Here is a 26,072-nt window from a genome sequence, read left to right as displayed (position 1 = left end):
TATCACTCCGTACTACTTTGACTCTCTTGCCAAACTGATTCTCAACTAAGTGAATAAAATGAACAAGTAAAGTTCTTGTTTCAGACTTGTGTTGCATTAGATAAACCCATGTGCTTCTTGAATGATCATCAACTATGGTTAAGAAATATTTTGCACCAGAAATAGAGGAAACATGGTAACCACCCCATATGTCAACGTATATCAAATCGAAACAAGATTCACTAGAAGTAGTACTTAATGGAAAAGGTTGTCTAGTGTGTTTGGCTAAAGGACAGATAGAACAATTGCTTACATCACAAGCTTTATTTGCGAGAAAGGGAAATAATGAAGATACTTTGCTAGAAGGATGTCCGAATCTTTGGTGCCACAGGTTGTGTGTTTTGGTGCGCACCACATTACATGTTCCTTTCTTCGAGTGATTGAGGTAGTAGAGTCCCTCATTCTCAGTTCCCATCCCAATCATCTTCCCTGATCGTAGGTCCTGTATGACACAAACTTGTCTAAGAAAAATGGTAATATAGAATGAATCAAATGCTAGTTTGCTCACAGAGATCAAGTTTAGGTAGAACAATGGGATGCAAAGAACATTGTGAAGCATGAAATGTGAAGAGAAAACTACTGTCCCAATATGAATAACATATGCTGAGGTTCCATCAGGTAATTTAACCAAACGATTATGAGCAGGCTTTAATGAAGTAAGCAAAGTAGGATTACAAACTATGTGATCGCTAGCCCCACTATCCAATATCCATACTGTCTCATTGCTATTTTGTGCAAGGGCAAACGCTTTACCTGAAAGGTCCTCATAGTTTGGAATATTACCAACCAAGTTAGCTGCAGCGGGCTTGGTTTTGGTTAAGAGCTGGCCGAGGAGCTGGTGACATTCTTCTCATGAAAATGGAAAACAAGTCATGGCTTCCTTGTTATCACTTGCCGAGGTCACATGGTTAGCCTTTGGTGGTGCTTGTCCACCCTCCATTGCATTCTTCCTTCTTCGGCAATCCTCATAAGTGTGCCCTTTCCCATTGCAATAGGTGCACTTGAGGTGTGCCCTGTAGTTCTTTGTGCTGTGATTGGTCATATTGCACTTTTCACACATGACTTCCCTTTCTGTAGGATTGAAACCACGATTAATCTTCTTCACTGAGAAGGCAGATGCTTCATGTGTAGCTATTGTCTTTCCACTAGAAACCTCTGCTTGTTTCTCATGCCGCAGTGCCATGGCATACGCCTTGTTCACTCTCAGAAGAGGATCCATACCAATTACGTTACTCCGGATCGTTGCGTAGTTGTCACTAAGCCCCATCAAAAACTTCATGGTCTTTTGTGTCTCCAAATAGGCCTTGACTTCAGTGGCTGTCTCACAACTGCAAGGAGGAAACGCACACGTTGCATCTTTTTCATCCTAGAGGCTTTTCAGTTTTGTGAAGAAGGATGTGACTGAGTTTGCACCCTGTTCACAATCATGAATCACATTTTCTATGTGGAATAAATTGAACGGTGTTGGTGTGGGAAAATCTCTCTTGCAGTTTGAGCCACATACTTCTTGCATCCTTGCAATGAATGATGCTGCCGGAAATCTCCTTTGACATGGCTCCCAATAGCCAAGTCTTGACGAGTGTATTACAACGATCCCATTGCTGCTGCTCATCATGATTTTCAGTTGGTCTCTTGAGGGTTCCATCAATGAACCCTTTCTTGTTCTTGATGGTGAGGGCCATTCCCATAAATTGGACCCAAGTTGTGTAGTTATCTTCCATCAATGGTTGTGACACCAGGACTGTTGTGACACCAGGACTGCGCCGGGTTGATCTGAATGATGGAGAAAAAGTGGGTGGTTAGAGTTTTCCCATGGTTCTGGGGTTCTCTCTGAAGGCGAGCCCTTGCTTTTGGTTTCTTCATCTCTTGCCATGGAGGTTTGAAGTTTCTTTCTCTCAAGTTATGTCTCAGAGTCGTTGCTCTGATACCATAAAGAGGAACGATTTGAGGAGAAAATATTTCCTTGATTTCAATTGTGGCTTGATACAGCTTATATGTATTCTGTTTACAAACTGGATCCACGATTCTAGGACTAAGTATGGTAATACAACTCACACAACTAATCTAGGATACTACAGAATACCAATTACAGCAAACTCCTATCTACGTGAGATTCTTTCCTTTAATAGGGCAGCCGTGTTCTCTCTCTAAATAGATAGGGTTAGGGTTTTTAATTGCTGTCTGCAGCTTTCTTTCTAACATCAATGGCAATTGATGCAATGGTCGCCCATCTCGCCGCTTCCCTTGTCCTTGCGGAGGGGAAGAGGCCAGTGGATTTGCGTCCGTCAAAGGGATTATGACAGCATGTGGCTTTCATGGATTGAAAGCTACTCAGCTACACACGTCGATCGTTCATGGGGATGTTCCGATCTGTCTAGAGGATGAATGGTACCCGTAGGGTTGAAGAAACAAGAGAACATGATTGTGTTCTTTTCTCATTTTTGGATTTGGTTGACAGAGCTAGGCTTTGGAATGGAGGACCATGGAGGTTTAACTGAGCTCCAATTGCAATTGCAAACTATGATGACGTCAGAAAGATCTCGGCGGTACCATTGAAAACGTCGTCTTACTAGATAATGTTGTTGGGTTCCTCCTGCCTTTCGATGTGAAAGATCATGTGTCTAATTGGTAGTACCTTAGGCTATTTCAAAGAGTATGATAAATCGGCTTTTAGGCAGAGGGTACTGCGTATAAGAGTTGAGATCGAGTATGACATATCAGTACTAAGCAAATATAGGTTTTGGGTTGAAGATGATATTCGATCAGTTTCTGGTAAAATTCAAGTATGATAAGGTTTTTGGGCGCTGTGGCTTCATCATCTATGTCGGACTCCCTTGCTTGGGTCTGGAACTAGAGGAGGTTGCAAGTGTGGTGGCGCAGTCGTCTGTACTGGCAGTGTTGCGAGATGAAACGAGAACGAGTTCCAGTGCAGTTAAGGTTTTGGCATTGACCAAACCGTAGTTTTCAAGGCCAAGCCTTCCTAGTAGAGTCCCAGATTTCTGCCTTCTTCCGACGATGGCAGCAGCATGGCGCGAGTGATGTCAGGTGCAAATTAGGGAACTTGCAGAGCCGTGACAACAGGCTGAGTCTATCCTTAGACAACGTTGTGCTAGAGATGGTGATGTGGTGACTATTCCCCAAAAAAGTTGAGATTGAGTTAGGAGATGATGCATTGATGCATAGGAGGTGAAGGTAAGCAAGTTACTTGTGAGGAAAGGACTGAAGCTTGTATTACAATTGAGTTTAAACTTTGATTTCGGTTGGATTGATGGAGAAAGAAAAGAGGGTAGCTATTGTTTAGTGTTTTAGCTATTAGCAAAAAGAATTTGGATGTAGTTACTATGTGACTATTGGAGGGACCATCTGAACATATTGAACAACAAAAAAGGAAGAGAGGTCGGCCTGTGGGAAGTTTGAATAAGCTGCCTTATGGCATGGTGGGGAAAGGAAAGAATGCCAAAGGTGAGGGTGAAACTGAAAAGAAGGGTACAAACAAGAGCAAGAAGACCAACCTGATGCCGAAGTTATTGGTTGCTGATGAGGTTGAGGATGGTACTAACTCCAACCCTAAGGGAAGGAGATGGTGCATCCTTAGATCTTTTTGATGTCTAGACATGTAGATGCTAGTCTTTTAAAGTAGGAATTTTCTCTATGAGCTTTTCTAAGTTGTTTCTAGTCATTTTTTGTACAACAATTGCCTGTTGGCAGATAAGCTAGATGAATGATTTTTCTTTAAGAAGCGAGTTATTCTTGCTTAGTTAGGCTTGCTTTCAGCGAGCGTCCCTTTATAATTTAATGAGTTTAGGGCTTAGATAGGATATTTGGTCTTTGTACCAGGTTCCTTGAATAAGTGTTTGTTAGACACCGCCTGTTTTGTGGCTTTGATTATTATCAATATCAAATCCTATTAAAAAAAAAAAAGGCAAGTTGTGAGAATAATATTCAACATTTTCTGTTTATTTGTTCTTGTTTAAAGGGGAAGGAAGGTAGGTTGTAATGTAGTATTATAGTATGCGGACTTAATTTTCTTAATTTCTCTCGTTTGTGTCATTCGAGGCCAAGTCTATTACCCTCTCTCCCTCCCACACCCTCTTATTAGTTTCCTCTTCTAAACCATTTCAAACAGAAGCTACCCGTTAATTCCTACTACTCCTCCATTTCTATTCAAAGTTTCAAACCCACAGAGCTTAGCTCTCAAAATCTCCCTTTCTTTCTCCGAACAACTCATCGAGAGCCCTTCAAATGTGAAAAGTTTTGGCCATAATCATGAAAATGAATTGCACATTCTTCTTCCCTCGGCTTCTTCTTTCTCTGTCTCTCCTGCTAGTTTGCTCTGCAACTTTTGCTTTCGGAGCCACTCGATTACCAGAAGATGAAGGTAGCTACTTAACAAGTTTCTTTACGTTTATATATGCATTACTTTAATATTTATGATGTTTAATATATTGTTGCATGGATTTTGTTCATGTGAAGTTGAGGCTTTGAAGGACATAGCAAAGACGCTGGGGAAGACGAACTGGAATTTCAGCGCTGATCCCTGTGGCAATGATTACGGGTGGGCTAATCTGAACCCGGTAAAAGGATCCGAAGATGCCGTCACCTGCAATTGTACCTTAGTTCCCAATTCCACTGTCTGCCACGTCACCAGCATGTATGTATCACTTGCTCTTTTGACAACTCTACATCTTACATACTTCTTTTTGGGTAAATCCAATAATATTTTCTTAGATACTAAAAGTCCCTCAGTAGGGTGGAAATTTTTGACACCACATGAAGTTAATAGGTTTCAATTCAAAATAATTGTGTTTTGCATTGATTCGTGAATTTGATATTGAATTGCTAAAGATGCGGGTTGTCTTCGGGTTAATCCGCTTATCCCATTGGTCATAACTCATATGTCAAATGACTGGTGCAATTTCCTCTCGTTTGTTGTAATTTCAAGTTATTTGGTATCCTCTACTGTTATTTAGGTCATCCTCTACGGCTGAAGTCTAAGCAAAATTGTTACTATGTAAACGGGTACCACCGTCTTGGCATATTAGTTGTTTAATCAACGAGCTGTGTTTGTGTTGGGAGATTTTAACACAACTAATTAATAGGTCCTGATCTGTTAGTCATGAATGAGTTGAGCATATATGATACAAACACTACAAGCGAACATGACACCATGAGTTTGTTTCAATGATGATTTTGTTTTTCTTGTTTTTTAAATGTTTTTGAATGAAAAGTTAAATACTATCGTTTAATCACTTTAATGACAATATCTTTCAATGATGATTTGGGTTAAATATTGATGGTTTTTGTGTATTTGAGTGGTTGATGTGAAAGGGTTAGAAGGATGCATAAGGTCAAAGTCTACGAGATTATTACTTCTCATTTTACATATACTAATACTATTTATGCTTTGTATTTTTCTTATTTTTAGTTAGTAACCAGTGACTAATTATGTTGATATATAAAGACGATGATGAGTTTTGTGGTGTGAAAAAAGAGAGAGGGCAAGACGAAAATACCCTTAAAAATATGGCGGAGTTGACGGTGTCATAGTTAGTAATTTTTTGTATTATACGCGAATAAAACACGTATTTAAGTTTTTTTAAAAAAAAATACTTCCGTACTTCATATTTTTGAAAGGGACTCGTTAAATCTCCTATACTTTTGAAGCCAAAAGTATTATACATGTACTATACACGATTTTTACGTTTCTTTTCCCCTTATTTTACACATATTATTGAACAAAAATGAATATAAACTAATATTTTTATTAAATTATGATTATTTAATTAATTAAAAATATTTCGCTGAACTTTTCAACGAATTATTTGATAAAATGTCCGCATTTGTGTGCTATATATGTCCCGTCTTTTACTAATTATGAACTATGTTATTAATGGAAGATACTAAAAGTATGTCGAATATTAATTTTGAGGTTAGGAATCAAAGTGATTTTTTTTTGGTTTGTTTTTTTTTTAGAATGGAATCGAAGTGTTAAACACTATGTGACATTTAGGTTAGGAGTTTGATCCCCCCGATTGATTCCCCTCCAATACATGAAAAGGAAAAATGTCAAATGACCATATCGACCGACCATTAAATGTAGAAAAAGAAAAACAGAAAAGCCAAGGGGGAGAGGCTCTTAGACCGTGTGGCTGGTCCTTCCTTCCTGATCATATTTTGCTTCAAATCTCATATTACAGACATCGCAGACGCAGAGCAATGGAGTCCCACGCGATTCTAAGAACCCTCCTTTGTTTCTGGTTCATAGTCCTAATAACTTTAAGTTGGTTGTCCCAAAGCATTTTCTTAAAGTAGCAATTGCACGCAAGCTGTTCGATGAAATTCTCCCAAAGGAGAAATGGGCAGTACGTAACTAGGAAAGCCACACAATTTGCTGTGCAGGGAAAACGTGATTTTGTAAAACTATCACTTATTGGATGAATGATGAAATGGCAATTACATTTACGATGACGCCTCAAGTACACAACAGTAAACCAAGCAGGTTTAACTGCATGATTGAAGCTATCCCAGCTAAGCTGACAGGTTAACCAGCATTCCTTGCCTCTGTTGGTTATAATGGGTTGGAGTCGATAGCTGAACTTCATGCTGGATTGTCTTTTGTCGCTATGTTCGTATGGGTTTGGTAACTCATGAGTAATTTATCTAGTTCAGTGGTTGTGTTTCTCTTTAGGCACAGTTTAACTGAGTTGTTGATCTTTGTTATATAGTGATTGAGATATGTAATATTATAACCATGTATTTTGATGAAGTGCAGAGTATTGAAATCTCAGAATTTGCTGGGAAAACTCCCGCCAGAGTTGATCAGGCTCCCCTATCTTCAAGAAATGTAAGCGCACTGTTACCACTCCTAGTTTCAGTCATATTAATTTCGTTAACTAATTTAACTGTATTTCAGTGACTCATTTCTTTCTTTCTTTCTCCTTCAGTGACCTCACCCGCAACTACCTGAATGGCACCATCCCTCCAGAATGGGGTGCCCTGCCACTACTTAACATGTACTTCTTTTCTCCCTCTGTATACACATGTGGATATGTGATACTCATTAATTAATTCATATCATACCAGTCATGCTCGTATATATTGTTCTAATGGCCATTTCAATGTTCTTTCATCCTTTTCTTTCTTAAGGAAAGAATCTAAGACAGGTTTGTATAGCTTGATGTCCCATCACGCACCATTTGGATAATAAATATTTGAATGTTAGATATGGAGTTTTTGTGCATTTCATAAAAATGCTGTTAACATGCGAGTGTTGTTGCAGTTCCCTTATTGGAAACCGTTTGACAGGTTCTCTACCTGTTGAGCTTGCAAACATCACCACCCTCAAAAGTTTGTGAGTGTTGATAAGAACATTTGTCCTTTTCCCCTTACTTGACGTGTGAACTTTCTCATGAATGGAATGAAATATGTTTTGTGCAGGGCCATCGATTTCAATATATAGCTTCTCTGGAGTTCTTCCTATGAAGCTTGGGAACTTGCCCAACATAGAAAGAATGTAAGATCCTGTTAGAACTTTTAGCCATGATAACTGATGTTTGGTTTTATCTGGATTTGTTTTTCCTTAGACTCATGCTTATGTTTATGGATAGTAAATCATATATAATCTTTTGGATCATTTGTAGATACATGCTTCAAATTTATTTAGAATTTGTCTGTAATTTTAATTTTTATCCCTTTAATTGGTTAGGCTTCTTATCTCGAACAACTTTACTGGGGAGTTGCCGGAAACATTTGCAAGGCTTACTACACTAAAGGACTTGTAAGCCTTTCTTGTTCTTTCTCTCTTTATTTCTTTAATTTATGGTATCCTTAGGACCCAACTTAGTCATTATGTATCTCATTCCGAGAAAAGTTGTATCATTTTTATTCTTCCCATTGTTATGCAGTCGGATTAGTGACAATTCCTTTTCTGGAAAGATACCTAATTTTATTCAGAATTGGACAAATCTTGAAAAACTGTGAGTGCCTTATATTTCATTTATGTTTACTGTTGTTTGATTCTGAAATTTGAAATTTCATATCATCACTAATTTATACTATGACTTGTGAAACAGAGCGATTCAGGCTAGTGGCTTGACGGGGCCCATTCCTTCCGGCATCTCTCTTTTGACAAAATTAACTGATATGTTAGTACCTTTTGTTATAATTTGCTGGTTTGTAGAATGGAATAGATTAGGATTGTGTAACTAATTTACATTTGCAGGAGAGTTACTGACTTGAATGGACCTGATTCATCGCTTCCTCCACTTGAGAATATGAAAAAACTGAAGACACTGTGAGTTAGATACTTCCATGTGGCACACATTTCTGGCTACACGGGACGTCTTTGCCAACTCAATTAAGCATAACTGTTTATGTTACAGGATGTTGCGGAATTGCAATATTAGTGGACAGCTACCTGCATATCTTGGGGGAATGACGACTTTGAAAACTTTGTTAGTACAATTGCTTTTTTGTTTTTCTGCCTTCTATAAACTATCTTAGTTCTACATGCTACTATACGAAACAAAGGATCATCATGTCTACATTTTCTTTGATTGGAATCTTTGCAGAGACCTCAGCTTTAACAAGCTAACTGGAGAAATTCCAAGCAGCTTTTCTGGACTAGCAAATGTGGATTACATGTAAGCAACGAATAACAGATCTTGATTCTTTTACTGATTACTAGGAGCAGAATGAGGCCTCATGTATAATTTTTTTTTTTCGTGCTTTCTACAAGCATGACTGTTGGGCAAATGTTAGCTTTAGGTTTTGGGGTCTAGCCGTTGTCTAACTGTAGGACTTGATGGAGTGTTTCTGAGTAATAAGTGAGATAGTTTTTGTATAATATGTTGTGGATGAAGCAAGAATATGATATAAATGGGCATAAAAAGAACTGAGTACCGACATCAAGCATAACATGAGATGGTTTTCGTATACAAAACAGATGCTCAGTTGTTTTTGCATTAATTATGTTTAGGTTCTTGACTGGAAATATGCTCACGGGATCTGTGCCAGATTGGCTGAAAGGAGACAACATGTAAGCTCTCTTCTAGGAAAGCTATAGTAGCAAATGCTACTCCTCCTCCTCTTCCCTATTTTAGATGGTGAACAAAAGTTTACTTGAGCTTTTTTATGCAGTGATCTTTCATACAACGATTTCACCACTAAGTCAGCAGCTGTCAGTTGTGAACCACAAGGCGGCTTGTAAGAATATCTTTGTTAAGTTATATTTTGTTCATGTTCTGCAGAGCAAACTTAACTTACGAGTATATGTTAATTACTACAGGAACTTGTTTGCAAGCTCTTCTGGTGGCAATACTTCGTAAGTTTAATACGGTCTTTTAAAAGCATGCAGAAAAGTTTTACTTGGAATTCAAAGATCGATTTGCACTGCAGTTGGTTTATCATGTTTTCTTGCTGATCTTTTTGGACCCTCTATTATTCTGTTTGCAGATCTGTTTCATGTTTGAAAATTGCAAAATGTCCAAAAAGTAAGTTTTACATAAATGATAAATGTCTATGGCCTCTTCTTTGTTTTCCACTTCCTTCATTCCTTTTTTTTTTTTTAATATTTTTATTTTATTTTATATTTTTTATATTTTAAGGCTGAAAGCTTAACAGCTCAAAAAGATATCAGAATTTCTAAGGAACAAAAGACTAGAAAGTAAAATTATCAATTATGTACCACTGCTCTGAACAATGGTGAAAAAAGAACTTGGTCTCTTTACACCTCATATTTAAGTATAGAACTACAATATGCAATGCAAAAAGGTTAGTGTTAAAGTTGCAAGTCTGTACGAGCATAGTTTCAATCCTATAGTGTCTAAGTATTGAACTATGACGATCAGGGTGTGGGAGGAAGATGAGGGTTAAATCCAAAACAATTTCTTACTTAGCTTAGACAATATATACACAAGACTATAAGAGGCTGATGGATTCTTAATCTTTTAACTGCACCAGTCTCTGCTTTTTACACTTTTAAGATCAAAAGTCCATTGATTATGCACCCTAAGATTTGGCCTTGTCATCTACAAGTAGCATCTTGCACAGTCTTTGCCTAGTTTTAGTAAACTTTCAGGATGAAGTTTGCTGATCATTATTTCATTGGGATAATTATTTCAGATATATATAGTATATGGAAATCTTATTTGTCGACCTGTATATGTTGTCCCCACCCCCCAGCTTTTCCATTGCAACAAAGGGATATAGAAGTCATTACCATTTTCTTCCTTCTAGGATTGATTCTTTTTTGTTTTCCTTCTCATGGGCTACTAACCTGTTTTTGCTTTTCTTTCCTAGCTTGGTACTCTCTCCACATAAATTGTGGCGGAAAAGAAGCAACTCTCAGTGAAAATTTTACAAGATCCACAATGGCAACATATGAGGATGATACAGATAAATCTGGGCCTTCATCATTTTACCAAAGCAGAACAAATTGGGCATCAAGCAACACTGGTTACTTTACTGATGATGATCGTCCTACAGATAACTTTATCTGGACTAATACATCTAGACTTTCTATAACCAATCCTCAGCTGTATTTGAATGCACGTCTTTCTCCTATTTCTCTAACTTATTATGGGTTTTGTCTGGGAAATGGAATCTACACAGTAAACCTCCATTTTGCCGAGATAATGTTTACAAATGGCAAAACATATAGCAGCTTGGGAAGGCGTATATTTGATATTTATATCCAGGTAAGACATATTTCCACATATATCAGCTAAAGTTTATAATATTTAACAAATGTTGTCAAAACAAATATTACTTTGTTTTTGGTCGATTAATTATTGTTCTGACTTTGTTATGTAGGAATTTTATGTCAACATGTAATTATGTACAGTCAAGACTAGAAGCCTTAGTAAATATGAACATGAAATGTTAAGTAATTATACTACTCTATTGCAGGGGTCAGTAGTGCTGAAGGATTTTAACATTGCGAATGACGCAGGAGGGTTTGGTATAGCAGTAGTAAAAAACTTCACTGCTAACGTAACCAGTAATACCTTGGAGATCCGTTTATTTTGGGCTGGGAAAGGAACCACTGGCATCCCTATAAGAGGAATCTATGGCCCTCTTATCTCCGCTATTTCTGTAAATCCTAGTAAGTTTAATATTTTATGAACTCTGATGTTCTCCTTATAACTAGTTGTAGACCATTCAGAGTTTCATTATAAGGATATTCCATCCATCCTATTATAGGAGCTTCTTACACTAGTCTACGGTTTGATTTTGTGTTTCTTGCATTAATTGCCAAAGAAATGCATCTACTTACTTTATGTTTTACGTACCTAGTTTGACTTTGAGAAATGAGAAATCATCTCCATTCAGTCTCCTTGTCACAAAGTGTTTGTATGTTTATGTTTTTAGGTGCATGTGCTAGCTTCAAAGTTCATTTGCATTCAACAGAGAGGATTTTTACCTGAAAGTTTTCTTTTACCTAAAAAAAAATTGACAGCAAACTTGTGTATCTTATTATCTACTTGTTTAAAGTTCCCCCAAAGGGTTGAATCTTTTGTGTCTGTGCGCATTGGGTAGCTGGTTAAGTAACACACTCCTATCAATAACCTCTACTATATACTAAAGCTTGTCTACTTCCGGCAGACTTTGAACCCCCACAAGAGGCCTCGGCAGGAGGTGGAGGTGGAAGTGGAATATCTGTAGGTGTCCTGGTTGGAATTGTGGTTGGGGGAATCTTCATTATACTACTTATGTTTGGTATTCTTTGGTGGAAAGGCTTTCTAAGAAGAGAAAGGACTCTTGAACAAGGTATTTTGCAGTTAGTTTGTGATACTACTAATAGTTTAGTTTAGTTTAGATTAATTTCAAACTCTAGAGGCTTCCTAAGATGATATTAATATTGTTCTACTTTTCATTTAATATCACCAACATATGAGCATTATCATGTTTTTAAGATGGTAATTGTTTAGATTTCAAAATCTTTAGTACATAATGCTGGTAGAATACATTATATGAATATTGTCAAAAGTATTAGTTAGGTGACTTTGTTAAATTCTAGGCCTCTAATCAGTCTGAAGCTTGAATTCATAATGCAATGTCATTCTAAAAATTTGGGAAACCATTTCTTATATCAAATCGCTTCCTACACAGATTTAAATGGAGTGGACTTGCAAACTAGTAAATTTACCTTGAGGCAAATCAAAGCTGCCACAAACGACTTTAACCCAGCTAATAAGATTGGAGAAGGTGGTTTTGGTCCTGTTCACAAGGTATTCGTCAGAACCATTCATTTTCTTCACCTGAGTTCATTTTTTTTCGAGCGGATTCTCATTATGTTTGATGAATGCAGGGCCTTCTATCAGATGGCACCATAATTGCTGTTAAGCAGCTTTCTGCCAAATCAAAACAAGGGAATCGTGAATTTGTGAATGAGATTGGCATGATTTCTGCTTTGCAACACCCTCATCTTGTCAAGCTCTATGGATGTTGCATTGAAGGAAATCAATTGTTCCTTGTCTATGAGTACCTGGAAAATAATAGTCTTGCACGTGCTTTGTTTGGTAAATATTTCTAGCATAAGTGTTTATATCTAAACCTTCACTTGGTTCATGCAAGTGGATGTATAAGATTTTCTTATAACTACCTATTATGTATTTTTTGTATTTTTTGACAAATTGAAGGCCCGGAAGAACGTCAGTTAAAGTTAGATTGGCCAACAAGGCACAATATCTGTGTCGGTATTGCAAGAGGTTTGGCCTTCCTCCATGAGGAGTCAAGGTTGAAGATCGTTCATCGAGACATCAAAGCTACTAATGTGCTACTTGATAAAAATCTTTTCCCCAAGATATCCGACTTTGGATTGGCCAAACTTGATGAAGAGGAGAATACCCACATAAGCACCCGAATTGCTGGAACTTAGTAAGTCCTGTTGTATTAACTAGTTACTTTTTAGTTAACTCTTGATTTCACTGCAAGCCATCCATAGAAATAGGAAAAAGAAGATGGAACAAATTGAAGGTTTTATCCAATATATAGCTCTGTTATTATCTCTATTGCATTGTAAGTACTCATTTAGGCTAGGTTTGTAAAATTAGTTGTATTCAAGTATTTTTACTGTTTTTTTTTTTCTTGTAGCTTTTTTAAATGTGGGAATTTATATGTAAACTTTTTTTTGCAGTGGATATATGGCACCTGAATATGCGATGCGTGGTTATTTAACTGATAAAGCCGATGTTTATAGTTTTGGAATTGTTGTACTGGAAATTGTCAGTGGGAGGAGCAATACAACTTACCGGACAAAGGAAGAATGCTTTTATCTTCTTGATTGGGTAACATGAATCTATTTCTTCCTTGTTCGCTTTAGTTCTATTGGTCCTTGAATCAAAAGGAGCATGTATACCTACAGTACTATATAATGATTGAAATCCTTAATCTCGTTCTAGGCACTTCTTCTAAAAGAGAAAGGGAATGTACTGGAACTAGTTGATCCAAGGATGGGCTCAGACTTTAACAAAGAAGAAATGATGATCACAATCAATGTGGCTCTTCTTTGCACTAATGTCATTGCAGCAGATAGGCCTACCATGTCTTCAGTGGTGAGCATGCTTGAAGGCAAGGCTTCTGTCCAAGAGTTGGTCTTGGATCCAAATGCGTCGAAGGATGAGATCAATGAAATGAGGAAACATTTTGAGTCCAATGTTGCAGAAACCACGAGTGAGAATAGTCAGAGGCAAACTATGTCAACCGAAGGGCCTTGGACTGCTTCATCTACATCAGTTAATGATCTTTATCCAGTCAATCCTGATTCAAATTACTGGGAGAACAGAAATTAGAAACTGAGCAAACTGTCTTCATTTTGTTGCCTGCATATATATGTTCAATAACCATTTCAACTTATTTCTTTTTGGAATATATTGAAGGAATGTTCACAGAAGTAGGTTCTTTTATAGCATGGGTTCGAGTCACCATGGGGGCAGGAGTGAAACCCTTTGATCCTCTTTCTAAAAAAGGAAAAAAAAAAAAAAAAGGTTCTTTTATAGCATAGTGATTGTAGATTGTGAAGCAAGCTGTTCACATCGATCACCTTACCTTTTTAGTTTACTGAACTGAATTTCTCTTCACATTACCTACTCTGGAATAAATCATTTTGGATTAACTTTAATATAGAGAAACTAGAGTATCTTGTCATTTAATTCAATTTCAGAAAATGTTGCTATTACAAAGGGGTGTTCTATAGTGGATTATATTAGCTCATTGAGTTGAGTGCACAGCAAACAATTTGCAATCCAACCGTTCTTGGCTGCGGAATTTTAATACTCCCTATCACTGTAGAATTTTGCATGACAGTGATGTATCTTGGGATAAGAGACAACTACCCGTTGGCGACTAGAGAGACAAAGATGTTGAGAGAGAGAGAGAGAGACTCGCCCATACGGTTTCAGATTGATGCTAAGTAATTGAAGTGCTTGATTGTGTGGGAGGCAAAGAAATGTTTACTTTGATTTCAGAAGCCAAAAAAAAAAAATGCACGTAATCAACAAGATATATGTGAAACATATACGCAACAACGTACAAAGTGTTGTAGAGAAACTGAATTTGAGAGGAATTTGCTGTGTGTTCTCATTGATAATAGAGGCCTCTTTATATAGAGGATTACAATGCATAGAATCTCAATCATACAAGAAAAGTATCGTACATTGAATAGGAATCTAGATCCTTCTAATTTAACCCTATTATCACTAGAGCAAGTAACCTAGAGTTTGGGCCAAACACAAATTAGGGTTTACTTGAACACTCCCCCTTGTGTTGCCCAAATGCGGTGCTTCTCTCGTTGCCTCGTTAAAAACCTTGCCGAGTAACAAAAACCCAGTGGGACAAAAATAACCTCGGTCGAAGGGGAAAAAGAGCACAACACACCCTTCACGATTCAAGACGAACATGTAGACATCTCCCCCTGATGTCTGCGCCTCCCCCTGATGACTACGATCATGGGAGTTCATATAATTTTCGCAAGCCAATTCTTGCCACATGTTTCTCAAACGTGGATTTGGGCAATGACTTAGTAAACAAGTCTGCCACATTGTCCTCAGATCGAACCAGGTTCACTTTGATCTTGAGGAGCTTCTGTTGTTGCTGATTGTAGAAGAATTTAGGCGATATGTGCTTGGTGTTGTCGCCTTTGATGTAGCCTTGCTTCATTTGTTCAATGCAAGCAACATTATCCTCATAAATGCTTGTTGGCTCATCTGTGGTAGACTTCATACCACAATTGCTTCGAATCTCAATCATACAAGGAAAGTAATCGTACATTGAATAGGAATCTAGATCCTTCTAATTTAACCCTATTATCACTAGAACAAGTAACCTAGAGTTTGGGTCAAACACAAATTAGGGTTTATTTGAACACTCCCCCTTGTGTTGCCCAAATGCAGTGCTTCTGTCGTTGCCTCGTTAAAAACCTTGCCGAGTAACAAAAACCCAGTGGGACAAAAATAACCTCGGTCGAAGGGGAAAAAGAGCACAACACACCCTTCACGATTCGAGACGAACATGTAGACATCTCCCCCTGATGTCTGCGCCTCCCCCTGATGACTATGATCATGGGAGTTCAGATAATTTCTGCAAGCCAATTCTTGCCACATGTTTCTCGAATATGGATTTGGGCAATGACTTAGTAAACAAGTTTGCCACATTGTCCTCATATCGAACCTGGTTCACTTTGGTCTTGAGGAGCTTCTGTTGTTGCTGATTGTAGAAGAATTTAGGCGATATGTGCTTGGTAGGCCTGGGCTCGGGTCGGGTTGGGCCCGGATTTTACCAGAACCGAGACCGAGCCCGAAGTAATCGGTTCGGGCCGGTTCGGTCTATTTAAGATGTGAGAACCGACAGGAGCCCGACCAGTTATGTTTAGTGTCGGGTTTTCGGGCTTTTCGGTCCTAAACCTTAGTGGGTGAGGTTGAAGACAACAGCAGTCCCAAAGCCAAGCCACTGCTTCATCTTCTTCATTCGAGCAGATCTGTCGGCTGCGGCAGGGGGAGCTTCTCCAGTGACTTTCAACTGCTTTCGGCAATTGCACTCTCAGAAGGGTCGAGTCTCAAAGAGAAAGCAAGCCAAACATTCATCATCATCAGCAACTCGCAACGGCGCCGAGAATGTCAGATGTGGTGGGCTTTTCAGTGGGTTCATGATGACTTCATCTTCTTCATCCTCTTCGTCTTCCTGGTATTGGGTCCTTGAATTGAAATGAATGGAATCGGAATCAGATTTAGAACATGAACTTTGGGAAGAAGTTTGTGTTGATGCCATTAAATTTGGGATGAAATGAACTGGGTTATAGGTTTTCAATTTGAATAATCGGGGATTTGGGAAGAACTAGGGCCTGAGATGGTTTAGAGAGAGAGAGCGAGAGAGAGAGAGAGGCTGAGAGCCAGAGCTGGTTCAGAGAGAGAAAGCGAGAAAGAGAGAGAGAGGCTGAGAGCCAGAGCTGGTTCAGAGAGAGAAAGCGAGAAAGAGAGAGAGAGGTTTAGAGCAGAGATGGTTCAGAGAGAGAGAGCTTGATCATGTGGCATACTGACATGATATAGCAATAAGCCCATTATTTAATAATTAGAGAGTGGGAGACAAAGCAAAAACGGGAGACAAAGTGGGGACAACGTGTGGGCTTTGGTCTGACTACTTTGGGGTTTTTTTTTTTTATATTTAATATATTATAATAACACCCAATAATAGAGGGAAAAGTGGCAAATGATAGGAAAATGGGCTAGTTCGGGCTTTGTTCGGGCTTTCGGTCTCTACATATTTGAGGCCCGAGACCGAACCGAGAAAATATATTCGGGTCGGGTCTTAGACCGAATCGAGAATTTCAAAGTCAAAACCGAACCGAATCGGGCTTTTTTGCTCATTTCGGGTCGGGTTTTCGGTTTTTCAGGTCCGAACGCCCACCCCTAGTGTTTGGTGTTGTCACCTTTGATGTAGCCTTGCTTCATTTGTTCAATGCAAGTAGCATTATCCTCATAAATGCTTGTTGGCTCATTTGTGGTAGACTTCAGACCACAATTGCTTCGAACATGCGTAACTATGGACGTAAGCCATATACATTCACAAACTGCTTCGTGAAGAGCAATAATCTTGGGATAAGGACAACTACCCATTGGCGACTAGAGAGAGAGAGAGAGAGAGAGAGAGAGAGAGTCGCCCATACGGTTTCAGATTGATGCTAAGTAATTGAAGTGCTTGATTGTGTGGGAGGCAAAGAAATGTTTACTTTGATTTCAGAAGCCAAAAAAAAAAAAATGCACGTAATCAACAAGATATATGTGAAACATATACGCAACAACGTACAAAGAAAATTTACGTACTAGCTATAAGCTCAAAGACTCTAGAAAATTGTAGCATTTTTACTTTTAATCTTAAAGGTTTCATCGAAGAGGAAGGCTATGATGCTCAAGAAACTGAAGCACTCTCTTTAAACTACAAATAAATAAGGGCAATAAATAAATAAAATAATACTGAAAAGTACATCCATTAAACAGCATGGCCAACAAAAACGTTAAAAAGAAATTCAGCTACATAATTTCCCTAGTTCATAATCCATATTCCTTAAGAAGAAACTCAAAAAAAAAAAAAAAAAAAAAAAAAAAACAGAAACCTTAACCAGTTGTTGAAAGACGACGAAAGAAAATATATGAAGTTGACCTAGCCGTCTCTTCTAGGGTTTCTCGTTGCTTGCCTTCGACAAAACTACCAAATCTCTCTGCATGATGGTGAACTTGGAGGCTGGAGATCCGGCAGGGTTGCAACTTCTGGACTTGGTGCGCGTTTCACTTGGCTCGGTGGGGCTTGCAGTGCTGCATGTTGATCAGTGGTATATGGTGGGCAGACTCCTCGGCCCCAAGGCCAAATACCAAGGGTTTAAAGGGACTATTTCTACAATCTGGAAAATCAAGTCTGGTTTGTTGATTCAAGATGTCGAAGATCAATTTGTTTTTCAATTCAATCACGAGGCTGAACGTAACAACATACTGCATGGAGGGCCATGATTTTATTGAAATACCATGCTGGTGCTTGGAGCGTACGATGGAATTGGTTCGGTGGCTGATATCCCATTGCTGGTGGAGACTTAGGTGGCTGTTAGAGATTGCCAGTGGACTTACGTAACAAGGCGGCGCTGAATCTGGTAGGATCTACCATTGGTCGTGTTATTCGTCTCGATCAAACTGCCCTATATCAGAAGGAAGAAGAACAACAGATTCGACTGGTTTTTGACATCCGGAGTCGTGTTAAGGTTTGGAAGATGTTTGAATTCTCGCCTGTGCTAGTGCGTGAAGGGATTTTGTCGTAGTTGTGGTCTCTTTGAGCATGGGGAGGAAGGATGTGATGGTATTTTAACGAAGGAGAAAGACGACATTATGGCACAGATGCAAGCGGAAGTTCTAGTCGGGTTGTCTATGTCGGATAGCTAGAATCAGCCTAGGACTAAGGAGGTACCGAGGCAGGCCGCTCCGGTGTTGCTGCAGATGATTGAGCCGGCTCTGACTGGGGACGAAGGAACACAGACTGTGGTAAAGAGTGTTGTGCCGCCATAGTCATTGTCGGTGTTGGGTGATGGAGTGCACAGGGCGAATCTGTTTGCAGGGTTCAACCTGTCGGACTTTTTGGAGAGTTGGAATGCTCGGTTGCCAACGAGGGCATGCTTCCTCTAGTTATCAAGCCCTCTAGGGCGGAGGGTAGGGTGGGCACTATGGTTGTGGAATCAGGCCCTAACTCGGTGCTGGGTGTTAAAAGAAAGCTGGTTGAGATGTTTGGACGTATTGGTAAGAGGTATGGGTCGAATCCTGAACCCTCGCTTCAAGTGGATGATGGTGTGCAACTTGTTCTGCAGCATAATCATGGAAAATTGGTGGTTTTATCACGAAAGAAGAAGCTGGGCAGGCCTAAGAGAAGCAAGAATAGGCCTAAATGTGCTAGAGCTCTGAGAGGGATCTACAGGGGAAGAAGGGTAAGAAGTGGAGACTTCGTGATAGCGACAAAGACATCCAAACTCCGTGGAGGAGGAGGCGGGTGGAAATGATGAGCTTGATCAGATGGTGGAGGTACCAAATGCAGGTGGAGAGGCTGGGGATGCTGGTGCATCCTCCTCCTCTACCAATAATATTTAAATTTCATTTGGGTTGCAAAGCCTAGGTGCTCGGTTGTTATATTTGTTTAAACTACTTCTGAGTTTTCTAGGTTTTGTCAAAATAAAAGTGCGTGAAATTCCTTAAAAGATGGGTGTATCCGGGAGTGCGAGGTTATGTTTTTATTTAGAATAGGTCCTTTGTATGTCCTAAAAAACGGCTCTTTTTGTCTGCCCCTCAAGGGTGTGTCATTTTTTGTACTACTTGCTGAATTTATAATATTGGATAACCTATTTCGATTAAAAAAAATAAAAAAATTGAAAGGCCAAAAAGATTATTTCGCTTTATATTCCAAATGTCGGAAATGTGTAAAGAGATAACCTTTCATGCCCCATGACCTTTTATATCACTATGCTAATAATGCCTTCAGACGACACATTTCAGACGACAGAATTTTTGTTTTCTGTCGTCTGAATCTTTTAAACTTATTTAGACGACATATAAATTAATTCTGTAGTCTGAATAGCATGAGAATCCATACTATTTCAGTTTTTTCATCTTTTTAGTAAGTTAGAAAATTAAGACGACAGATATCTGTCGTCTGAAAGAACTGATAAATTCGCATGAAAAAGTGGAAAGTTAGGACAACATTCATATGTCGTCTGAGTAAACGGGAGACAAGTGGAAAATTAAGACGACAAATATCTGTCGTCTGAAAGAACTGATAAATTCGCATGAAAAAGTGGAAAGTTAGGACAACATTCATATGTCGTCTGAGTAAACGGGAGACAAGTGGAAAATTAAGACGACAAATATCTGTCGTCTGAAAGAACTGATAAATTCGCATGAAAAAGTGGAAAGTTAGGACAACATTCATATGTCATCTGAGTAAACGGGAGACAAGTGGAAAATTAAGACAACATTCATATGTCGTCGGAGTAAATGGGAAACAAACCCTAATTAATCTATAGTATTCCCTCCCTTATTTGAAGACCCCGCTATTGTTTTTGGCTCAAATTCTAATTTCCCTCTTTTTAAAGTTTGCTATGAAAACCCACGAGATTGAGCTGAAAAAAGAAATGAAAAAAACTCTCCCAAAGCCTGTCTCTCTCGTCCTCCCTCTCTATCCATCATAGCAAACACCCAAATTCACCTACCCATGTAATCCTCGGATCTTCCACCTTCGAATTTCCGATGGCGTTTCCCTACACAAACCTCATGCTCTCTCTCTCTCTCTCTACCTCTCCCTAGCCCTCTCCGCCTTCATCCTCGCTAAATGCCGTCCCATTGGTGTAAAGGAATCTGGTCATCAGGTGAGTGAGTACTTCTCTCTCATCTCCCCCAAAACTCAATTGGAGCTTGTTTCTGATTTTTTTTTTTCAAATTCCTTCAGATCTGAGGAAGAATGTGCATCTGGTGTTGAAGAAGTGTGAGAGCCCATCACCACGGTCACCTTCTCGGACTCGACCTTGGCCGCAATGGTCGTCGCCCATTTCCTCATCTCCGCCTGTGCAGGTAACTATTTGATTCTTATTCTGATACTTTCAGCGTATCTCTCTGTTGCGGCCACCAAGATGAAGGCTTTTCTCTGTTCGATTTCTCCTCTCTCTCTCTCTCTCTCTCTCTCTCTCTCCTCTTCCTGGGTATCAGATTCTTCTTAGTGGGTTCTGAATGGGAAAACTTAAGACCACAAATTAAGCATCTTGTTTGAGCCGAGCAGGTTTAGGTGTGTGTGTGTATATTACAGAAATTAAGATGCTTGTAACATATATAAATGTATATAGAAGTATTGGCTGTATTGGCTGTGTGCTTGCCTTGGATGAAATTTGAATGATTAGGTTTTTCCTTGTGCTGTATGGAGTTCTTGTGTTATGTTCAGTCATAGCTTTCTACATTTTCTGCCTGCTTTTCTTCTTGTGATGCAACTCAGTTAGCAAGAACTAAATTAATGCAATTCTGATTCACAAAAAGCATTAGACTTTGTGAGTTTCCAAGGATTAGTCTCTGACTTTTCTGTTTCACATCTCTGATTGCATATTTCTTTGGTCATGATCATTATTTCTTTGGTCTTTTAATCGTCTTAGACATTGATTTTCTGTGCCATGATTTGCAAGAAGGAAGATATCTTGCCGAACAATGATTTCCAGCCCATCCGTCCCATCACTGGAGCCTCTTCGCAATCCCCAAGTTTTGATGCTACACCTAATCTCGGAGGTGGAGGAGGATCCACTAGGGCTTGGAACTCCCAAGAGTCCAAGTCCAACACCAATACTCCCATCAGAGTAATTAACCCCTCTCTCAGAATCTCATTCTTCATGGTGCTAGTTTCTTAGTTCTATATGTAGTGAGATTTTGCATAATCCATTTTGCTATTAACTTAATCGAAAATTTGTATGTTATGCTTCTGGAAGTTGCAATTAAATGTTTAGAACTAGAGAACTGTACTGAATTTCCCTGAGGGCAGTGTGTGAACGAGCATGATAATGTTTTTTAGAGTATTAATATTTACCATGGTGGATTTTTACACATGTTATTGTTTGAGAGTAGGCTGACTGAAGATTATGCTTTTGAGAGTATTAATATTTACCATGGTGGATTTTTACACATGTTTGTAAAAATTTGAAAAGGTACAGACCAAAAATCATAGGGCCTTATGGTGATTGTTCTACCCTCTTTATATTCCTTTTTCAAATATGGCTATGCGTGCTAGACTTTAAGTAGACGTCGTTGATGCTACAATTATATCAGAGATTGACCACACCATGAAGAAGTATGCTGATAATTTACTTCAAGTTATGGAAGGTATTAGTGCACGACTAACACAACTTGAGAGCAGAACCCGCCACCTTGAGAATTCTGTTGATGATTTGAAGGTATCTGTGGGAAACAATCATGGAAATGCTGATGGAAAGATGAGACAAATGGAGAATATTCTTAGAGATGTATGTTGCCACTTTACCTTCTTATTCCTGTGGATTTGTTTTGGCTGCCTTTGGCATTTTAGTAAAAGAAATGACTATGAACTCTTTTATTTTTTTAATTACTGTGTTAATGCTGCCTTTTCATTTTCTCTGATTTATTTGGTTTTTGTTAACATCATGCACAGGTGCAAACAGGTGTTCAGGATTTGAAGGATAAGCAATCAATAGTAGAGGCTCAGAATCCAATCTAGCTGATGTCTTTAAGATTATGGAATGCTTTCTTTCAGGTTGGTAAATATGCAAAGGAGATGACACAACAGAAACCAATCTAGCTAAAAGAGAGGTAACAATTCTGAAGCTTAAAACTTTTGTCTAGATGCATGGTTTTAGGGATTGATTTCTATGACTCTCCCAACAGGTTTCTGTTCTTGAAAATGTGTATTGGAAGCAACTTGGAATTATTGCTAATGAGTGGCTCATAATACTTGGATTGCAGATTGCCAAGGTCTCTTCTTTCTTTCTTTCCTTTTTTTTTTCTTTTGGAATCTCCTCTTAACGTTTATGCATTAAGAAATCAATTTATGTTTTCTTTTGGATTGCAGATTACGGCTTGTTTTTTTGGCTGATCCCCAAAAAAACTGCTCTTATAGAAATTGATTTAATTTATGTAGAAGTAAAAGTATTGCTGCCTGATTTTGGAGGTTGTGCATATTGAACAGGGAGAGGTATGAAGTGGTTTCAAAGATCTGGCATACACAGAGGTAAAGAAGATGAATTTTGTCTTCTGAATTATTGAGATAGAATGATATTGTTCATGTTGTTGAGATGGTTAAGTGGTATATGTGAAATTTACCTGGTCTAGAAGCACAACAATACTTTAAGTTTTAATTTGCAGATATATACTCTAATGGTTCCTATATTCACGTGATGCATAATTACATATTCGTTATAGACTCAAAAAGAGTGTCCATCCTTGACTTTGTCCTATGAAAAGTTCTATCATATATATATTGTTTCTGTTAGTTGAAGCTCTCTTTGTTCGAGGCATTTAGGCTTGGTATAATCAGTAGTTGAGTAGATAAAAGGTACTTAGATAAGAAATTTCTGTGAATGATATAGTGCATGCTCTGTGCATATAACTTTCATATTTAATTTGCTGCATTTCCTTATTGCAGTGGGGAACGAGGTCAAATTTGGTTTACACAGACAAGGATATTGATGAGATCCGAGTGGAATGGGCTAAGCATGTTTTGAAGTTCCCAGAAAATTAAGTATCAGCCTATATAAATGCTTTTGTTTCTGGTAGGTTATGAGCAGTAGTAGTGTCTAGGAACTGCTTTTGTGCATTTTGACAGAACTGATGGAAAGTGTTGAACAAATGCATGCAGTTGCTGTAACTACTCTATGGATGCTACTAGGTTTTTGTCTTAGTTAGATTAGGATCCGTGCAACAATGGCAGTAATTAAAATTAGTTAATGTAAAGGCTAGCATGCTAGCTAGTTTAGTATTATGCTACTGATGGAAATGTATTTTGGTGGGTTAATTTATGCAATGAGGAATTTGCTGATTTCAGATCTTATAATTAATCTGCCTTTTTGATGACTACTGTACAGAATGAAGTTCAATTCACTATCAAACAACATAAATACTTCTAATAGACAACATAAAACTGAAGTTCAATTGATTATCAAACAACAGAAACGCGAAGTTTTATTTTCTATCAGACAACATAAAAACTTAAAACTGTGGTTGGAATACAAGACAGACGACATAAAAATAAAGTCTTACAACTATTTAGACGACAGATGAGCATAATTTACCCAATTATAAGTGATTTACAAACAACAATTAAATGTCGTTAAAAATGCATTCAAACAATAGATTGTCAAACAAGTCTTTATTTTGGTAACTTCAGACAACATATATATGTGTTTTTATTTGTTTTCAGACGACATAGGTTTATTAAAACTGTAGTTTGTACCTCATTTCAACAACATTAATATGTCGTTGTATGTGATTAATAACTACAGAAAGTTCCAAATCCTTCAAAGTTGGGTTGTTCAGACGACAGAGCCTTACGAAACTTATGTTGTCTGAGTGAGAACAGACGACAGAGGATATCTGTCGTCTGATGCCATAAGAGATGACAGCTGGATAGACTACAGATAATTTGCATATCAGACGACAGATATCATCTGTCGTCTGAAGCTATTATTGGCATAGTGTATGTAGAATACCACAAAAAAAAAAATGCGGAAATTAGTTCGTTGAGTTGTTGGATTATTTGCATTTACAATTTCAAAATCCAAAATTTAACGAATTGTTGTATAATTTCTAGCCAGTACTAGAGTAATTATGATATTGCTTGTACGTAAAAAGCGAAAGGGCAGTGTAAATTTAGAATATATGTAGTCTTTTTTAGAATTTATATCTGACGAACAATAGAATAATAATAGTATCTGTTTTTTCTTAAATCTCACTTGAAGCATATATGATCGTTTATTTCCAACTTGCATGAACAAAGAATTGTAACTAGGAAACTACAGGGTAGTAATATGTATTTAGCCCTATTTTGAAATTATTGGAGTAGATTATAACCATATAGTAGATGACGAAGTTTAATGTTGAACCTAATACATGTGTACTATGTCATATTCTTGATGTTCTATATGATTTGTGGCTTGGGCTAAGCCAACACAGATCAAATCATATTATGTGTGCAATGCACCTTAGATATATAATACCTATGATACAATTCTTATTTAAACACATCTGCTTGTTTGAACTTTATTTACCTACCTATAATGCCCTAAGCAGCACCTCACCAGCTTAAGCTCGTTACAGTGTCGCGAGTCTCTAAAACATAAACCTAACCCTCGACTTAGATCCTAGAGAGCCGCTAGGCATTTTATTTGAAATTTTTTTTGTACAAACACAGCGGAAGCTACAAATATTTTTGAGGTGAAAATACTTGGGTTGCTAAAAATCATTTCATTCGTCCAAAACTTGAATGTATGTTCACACGAAGGATACGAACTTTAAGGAATGAGAACTAAAATTGACACAAGCTAACTATTAACAAGTTTCGGAACACGAAGTTCGGGGAAAAGAATGTAGAACAAAGTCCAAATGATGGTTTACCGAACTTATTCCGCACACCCAGCTCCGTCCGCCATTGTCCCGTCACTAGTGCACAGTACCTGCATCCACACTATTGTAGGGATGAGCTTTCGTCCTCGCTGCTCTATAGGAACTCTACTACGACTAGGTTTGAAACCAGTAAATATATATTTGGGATCCCAGTATGAAAACATGCTTAAACCAATTAAGTATTTTAAAAGAACGACAAACTTAAAAACCCGATGCATGATTAGAAAACTACGTGCGCTTTACCCGATGGCCTGGTTTCGTAGAACCAGTATCTGACCTTACCAGTCATAGAGCGCCAAACTTAACACACTAGCTACACACACGGAACCGTGTCGTCATAGCGATTGCGCACCGTCCTACCGGTGTAGCTAATCCTCTTGAGGTTTAGGGGTGGCTAATCCCCAAGGAAGTCATCAACCACCCTTCCGCTCTCACACACCGCCATCAACAATCTTATACGCACGTTAACTTAAAAACATTTTAAATTTGAACTAACAGTGTACTTTCATCATGCATCACGTATATAAGAAAATATATAAGAAAATCACCAACCGAGGAGAGTCCTGAATTCTTACCTGGATTCCGATGTTTTTTCTCACGTACTCCGAGAGTCGCAAACCTTCTGATCTTCGGGTAACTGGAGTCCTAGATTCTGACATTTCGACAGTTAATATCTTTTGAACAATTATACGAAATCTTGACGATTAGTAAATCGTCCAAGCCAACTTTTCCTGGTTTGATCAGGATTGACCAATTTGACCACGTCAAAGTAATTCAAGCAATGATTTAATTTCAAACATATTAGGTGTACCTGAAATTTACTAAGGCCACCCAATTTGTTATTTTCATTTCTTTACTTGTTACCCTTTCACATAACACTCAAGC

General features: G+C 38.2%; 1 protein-coding gene and 1 long non-coding RNA gene across 6 annotated transcripts; both read left to right on the top strand.

Annotated features, from left to right (window-relative positions):
* Positions 1-4,178: 4,178 nt before the first annotated feature.
* LOC112167959 (probable leucine-rich repeat receptor-like serine/threonine-protein kinase At3g14840) lies at positions 4,179-13,965 on the top strand. The gene is made up of 24 exons (XM_024305069.2): positions 4,179-4,417; positions 4,513-4,690; positions 6,812-6,883; positions 6,984-7,052; positions 7,319-7,386; positions 7,477-7,552; positions 7,745-7,816; positions 7,944-8,015; positions 8,112-8,183; positions 8,261-8,332; positions 8,421-8,492; positions 8,610-8,681; positions 9,017-9,076; positions 9,178-9,243; positions 9,326-9,361; positions 9,493-9,530; positions 10,339-10,736; positions 10,948-11,143; positions 11,644-11,808; positions 12,151-12,269; positions 12,350-12,560; positions 12,681-12,918; positions 13,178-13,328; positions 13,443-13,965. Exons 1-24 carry the CDS (start codon positions 4,306-4,308, stop codon positions 13,830-13,832), a joined length of 3,075 nt encoding a protein of 1,024 aa, XP_024160837.1. The 5' UTR covers positions 4,179-4,305; the 3' UTR covers positions 13,833-13,965.
* Positions 13,966-20,131: 6,166 nt separating this feature from the next.
* Positions 20,132-23,604, top strand: LOC112167963. Of its 5 annotated transcripts, XR_005799130.1 has the most exons (8): positions 20,133-20,428; positions 20,509-20,630; positions 21,233-21,397; positions 21,864-22,057; positions 22,222-22,379; positions 22,455-22,541; positions 22,639-22,797; positions 23,212-23,604. It is a non-coding gene; the product is annotated as an uncharacterized LOC112167963 (long non-coding RNA). The 5 variants fall into 5 exon arrangements; XR_002924015.2 differs by having other exon boundaries at positions 20,132-20,428; positions 21,233-22,057; positions 22,708-22,797; XR_002924010.2 differs by having other exon boundaries at positions 20,132-20,428; positions 21,233-22,057.
* Positions 23,605-26,072: the final 2,468 nt, after the last annotated feature.

The sequence above is a fragment of the Rosa chinensis genome, chromosome 5 (genome assembly GCF_002994745.2).
Source record: "Rosa chinensis cultivar Old Blush chromosome 5, RchiOBHm-V2, whole genome shotgun sequence".
NCBI lineage: Eukaryota > Viridiplantae > Streptophyta > Magnoliopsida > Rosales > Rosaceae > Rosa > Rosa chinensis.
This window is presented reverse-complemented; position numbering and strand designations above follow the sequence as displayed.

Bases quoted from the DNA above. Each gene is read 5' to 3' on its own strand.
- LOC112167959 (XM_024305069.2), top strand. From the start codon at position 4,306: ATGAAAATGAATTGCACATTCTTCTTCCCTCGGCTTCTTCTTTCTCTG. The intron at 6,884-6,983 runs GTAAGCGCACTG...TTTCTCCTTCAG, and splicing joins CTCCCCTATCTTCAAGAAAT to TGACCTCACCCGCAACTACC. The intron at 12,919-13,177 runs GTAAGTCCTGTT...TTTTTTTTGCAG, and splicing joins ACCCGAATTGCTGGAACTTA to TGGATATATGGCACCTGAAT.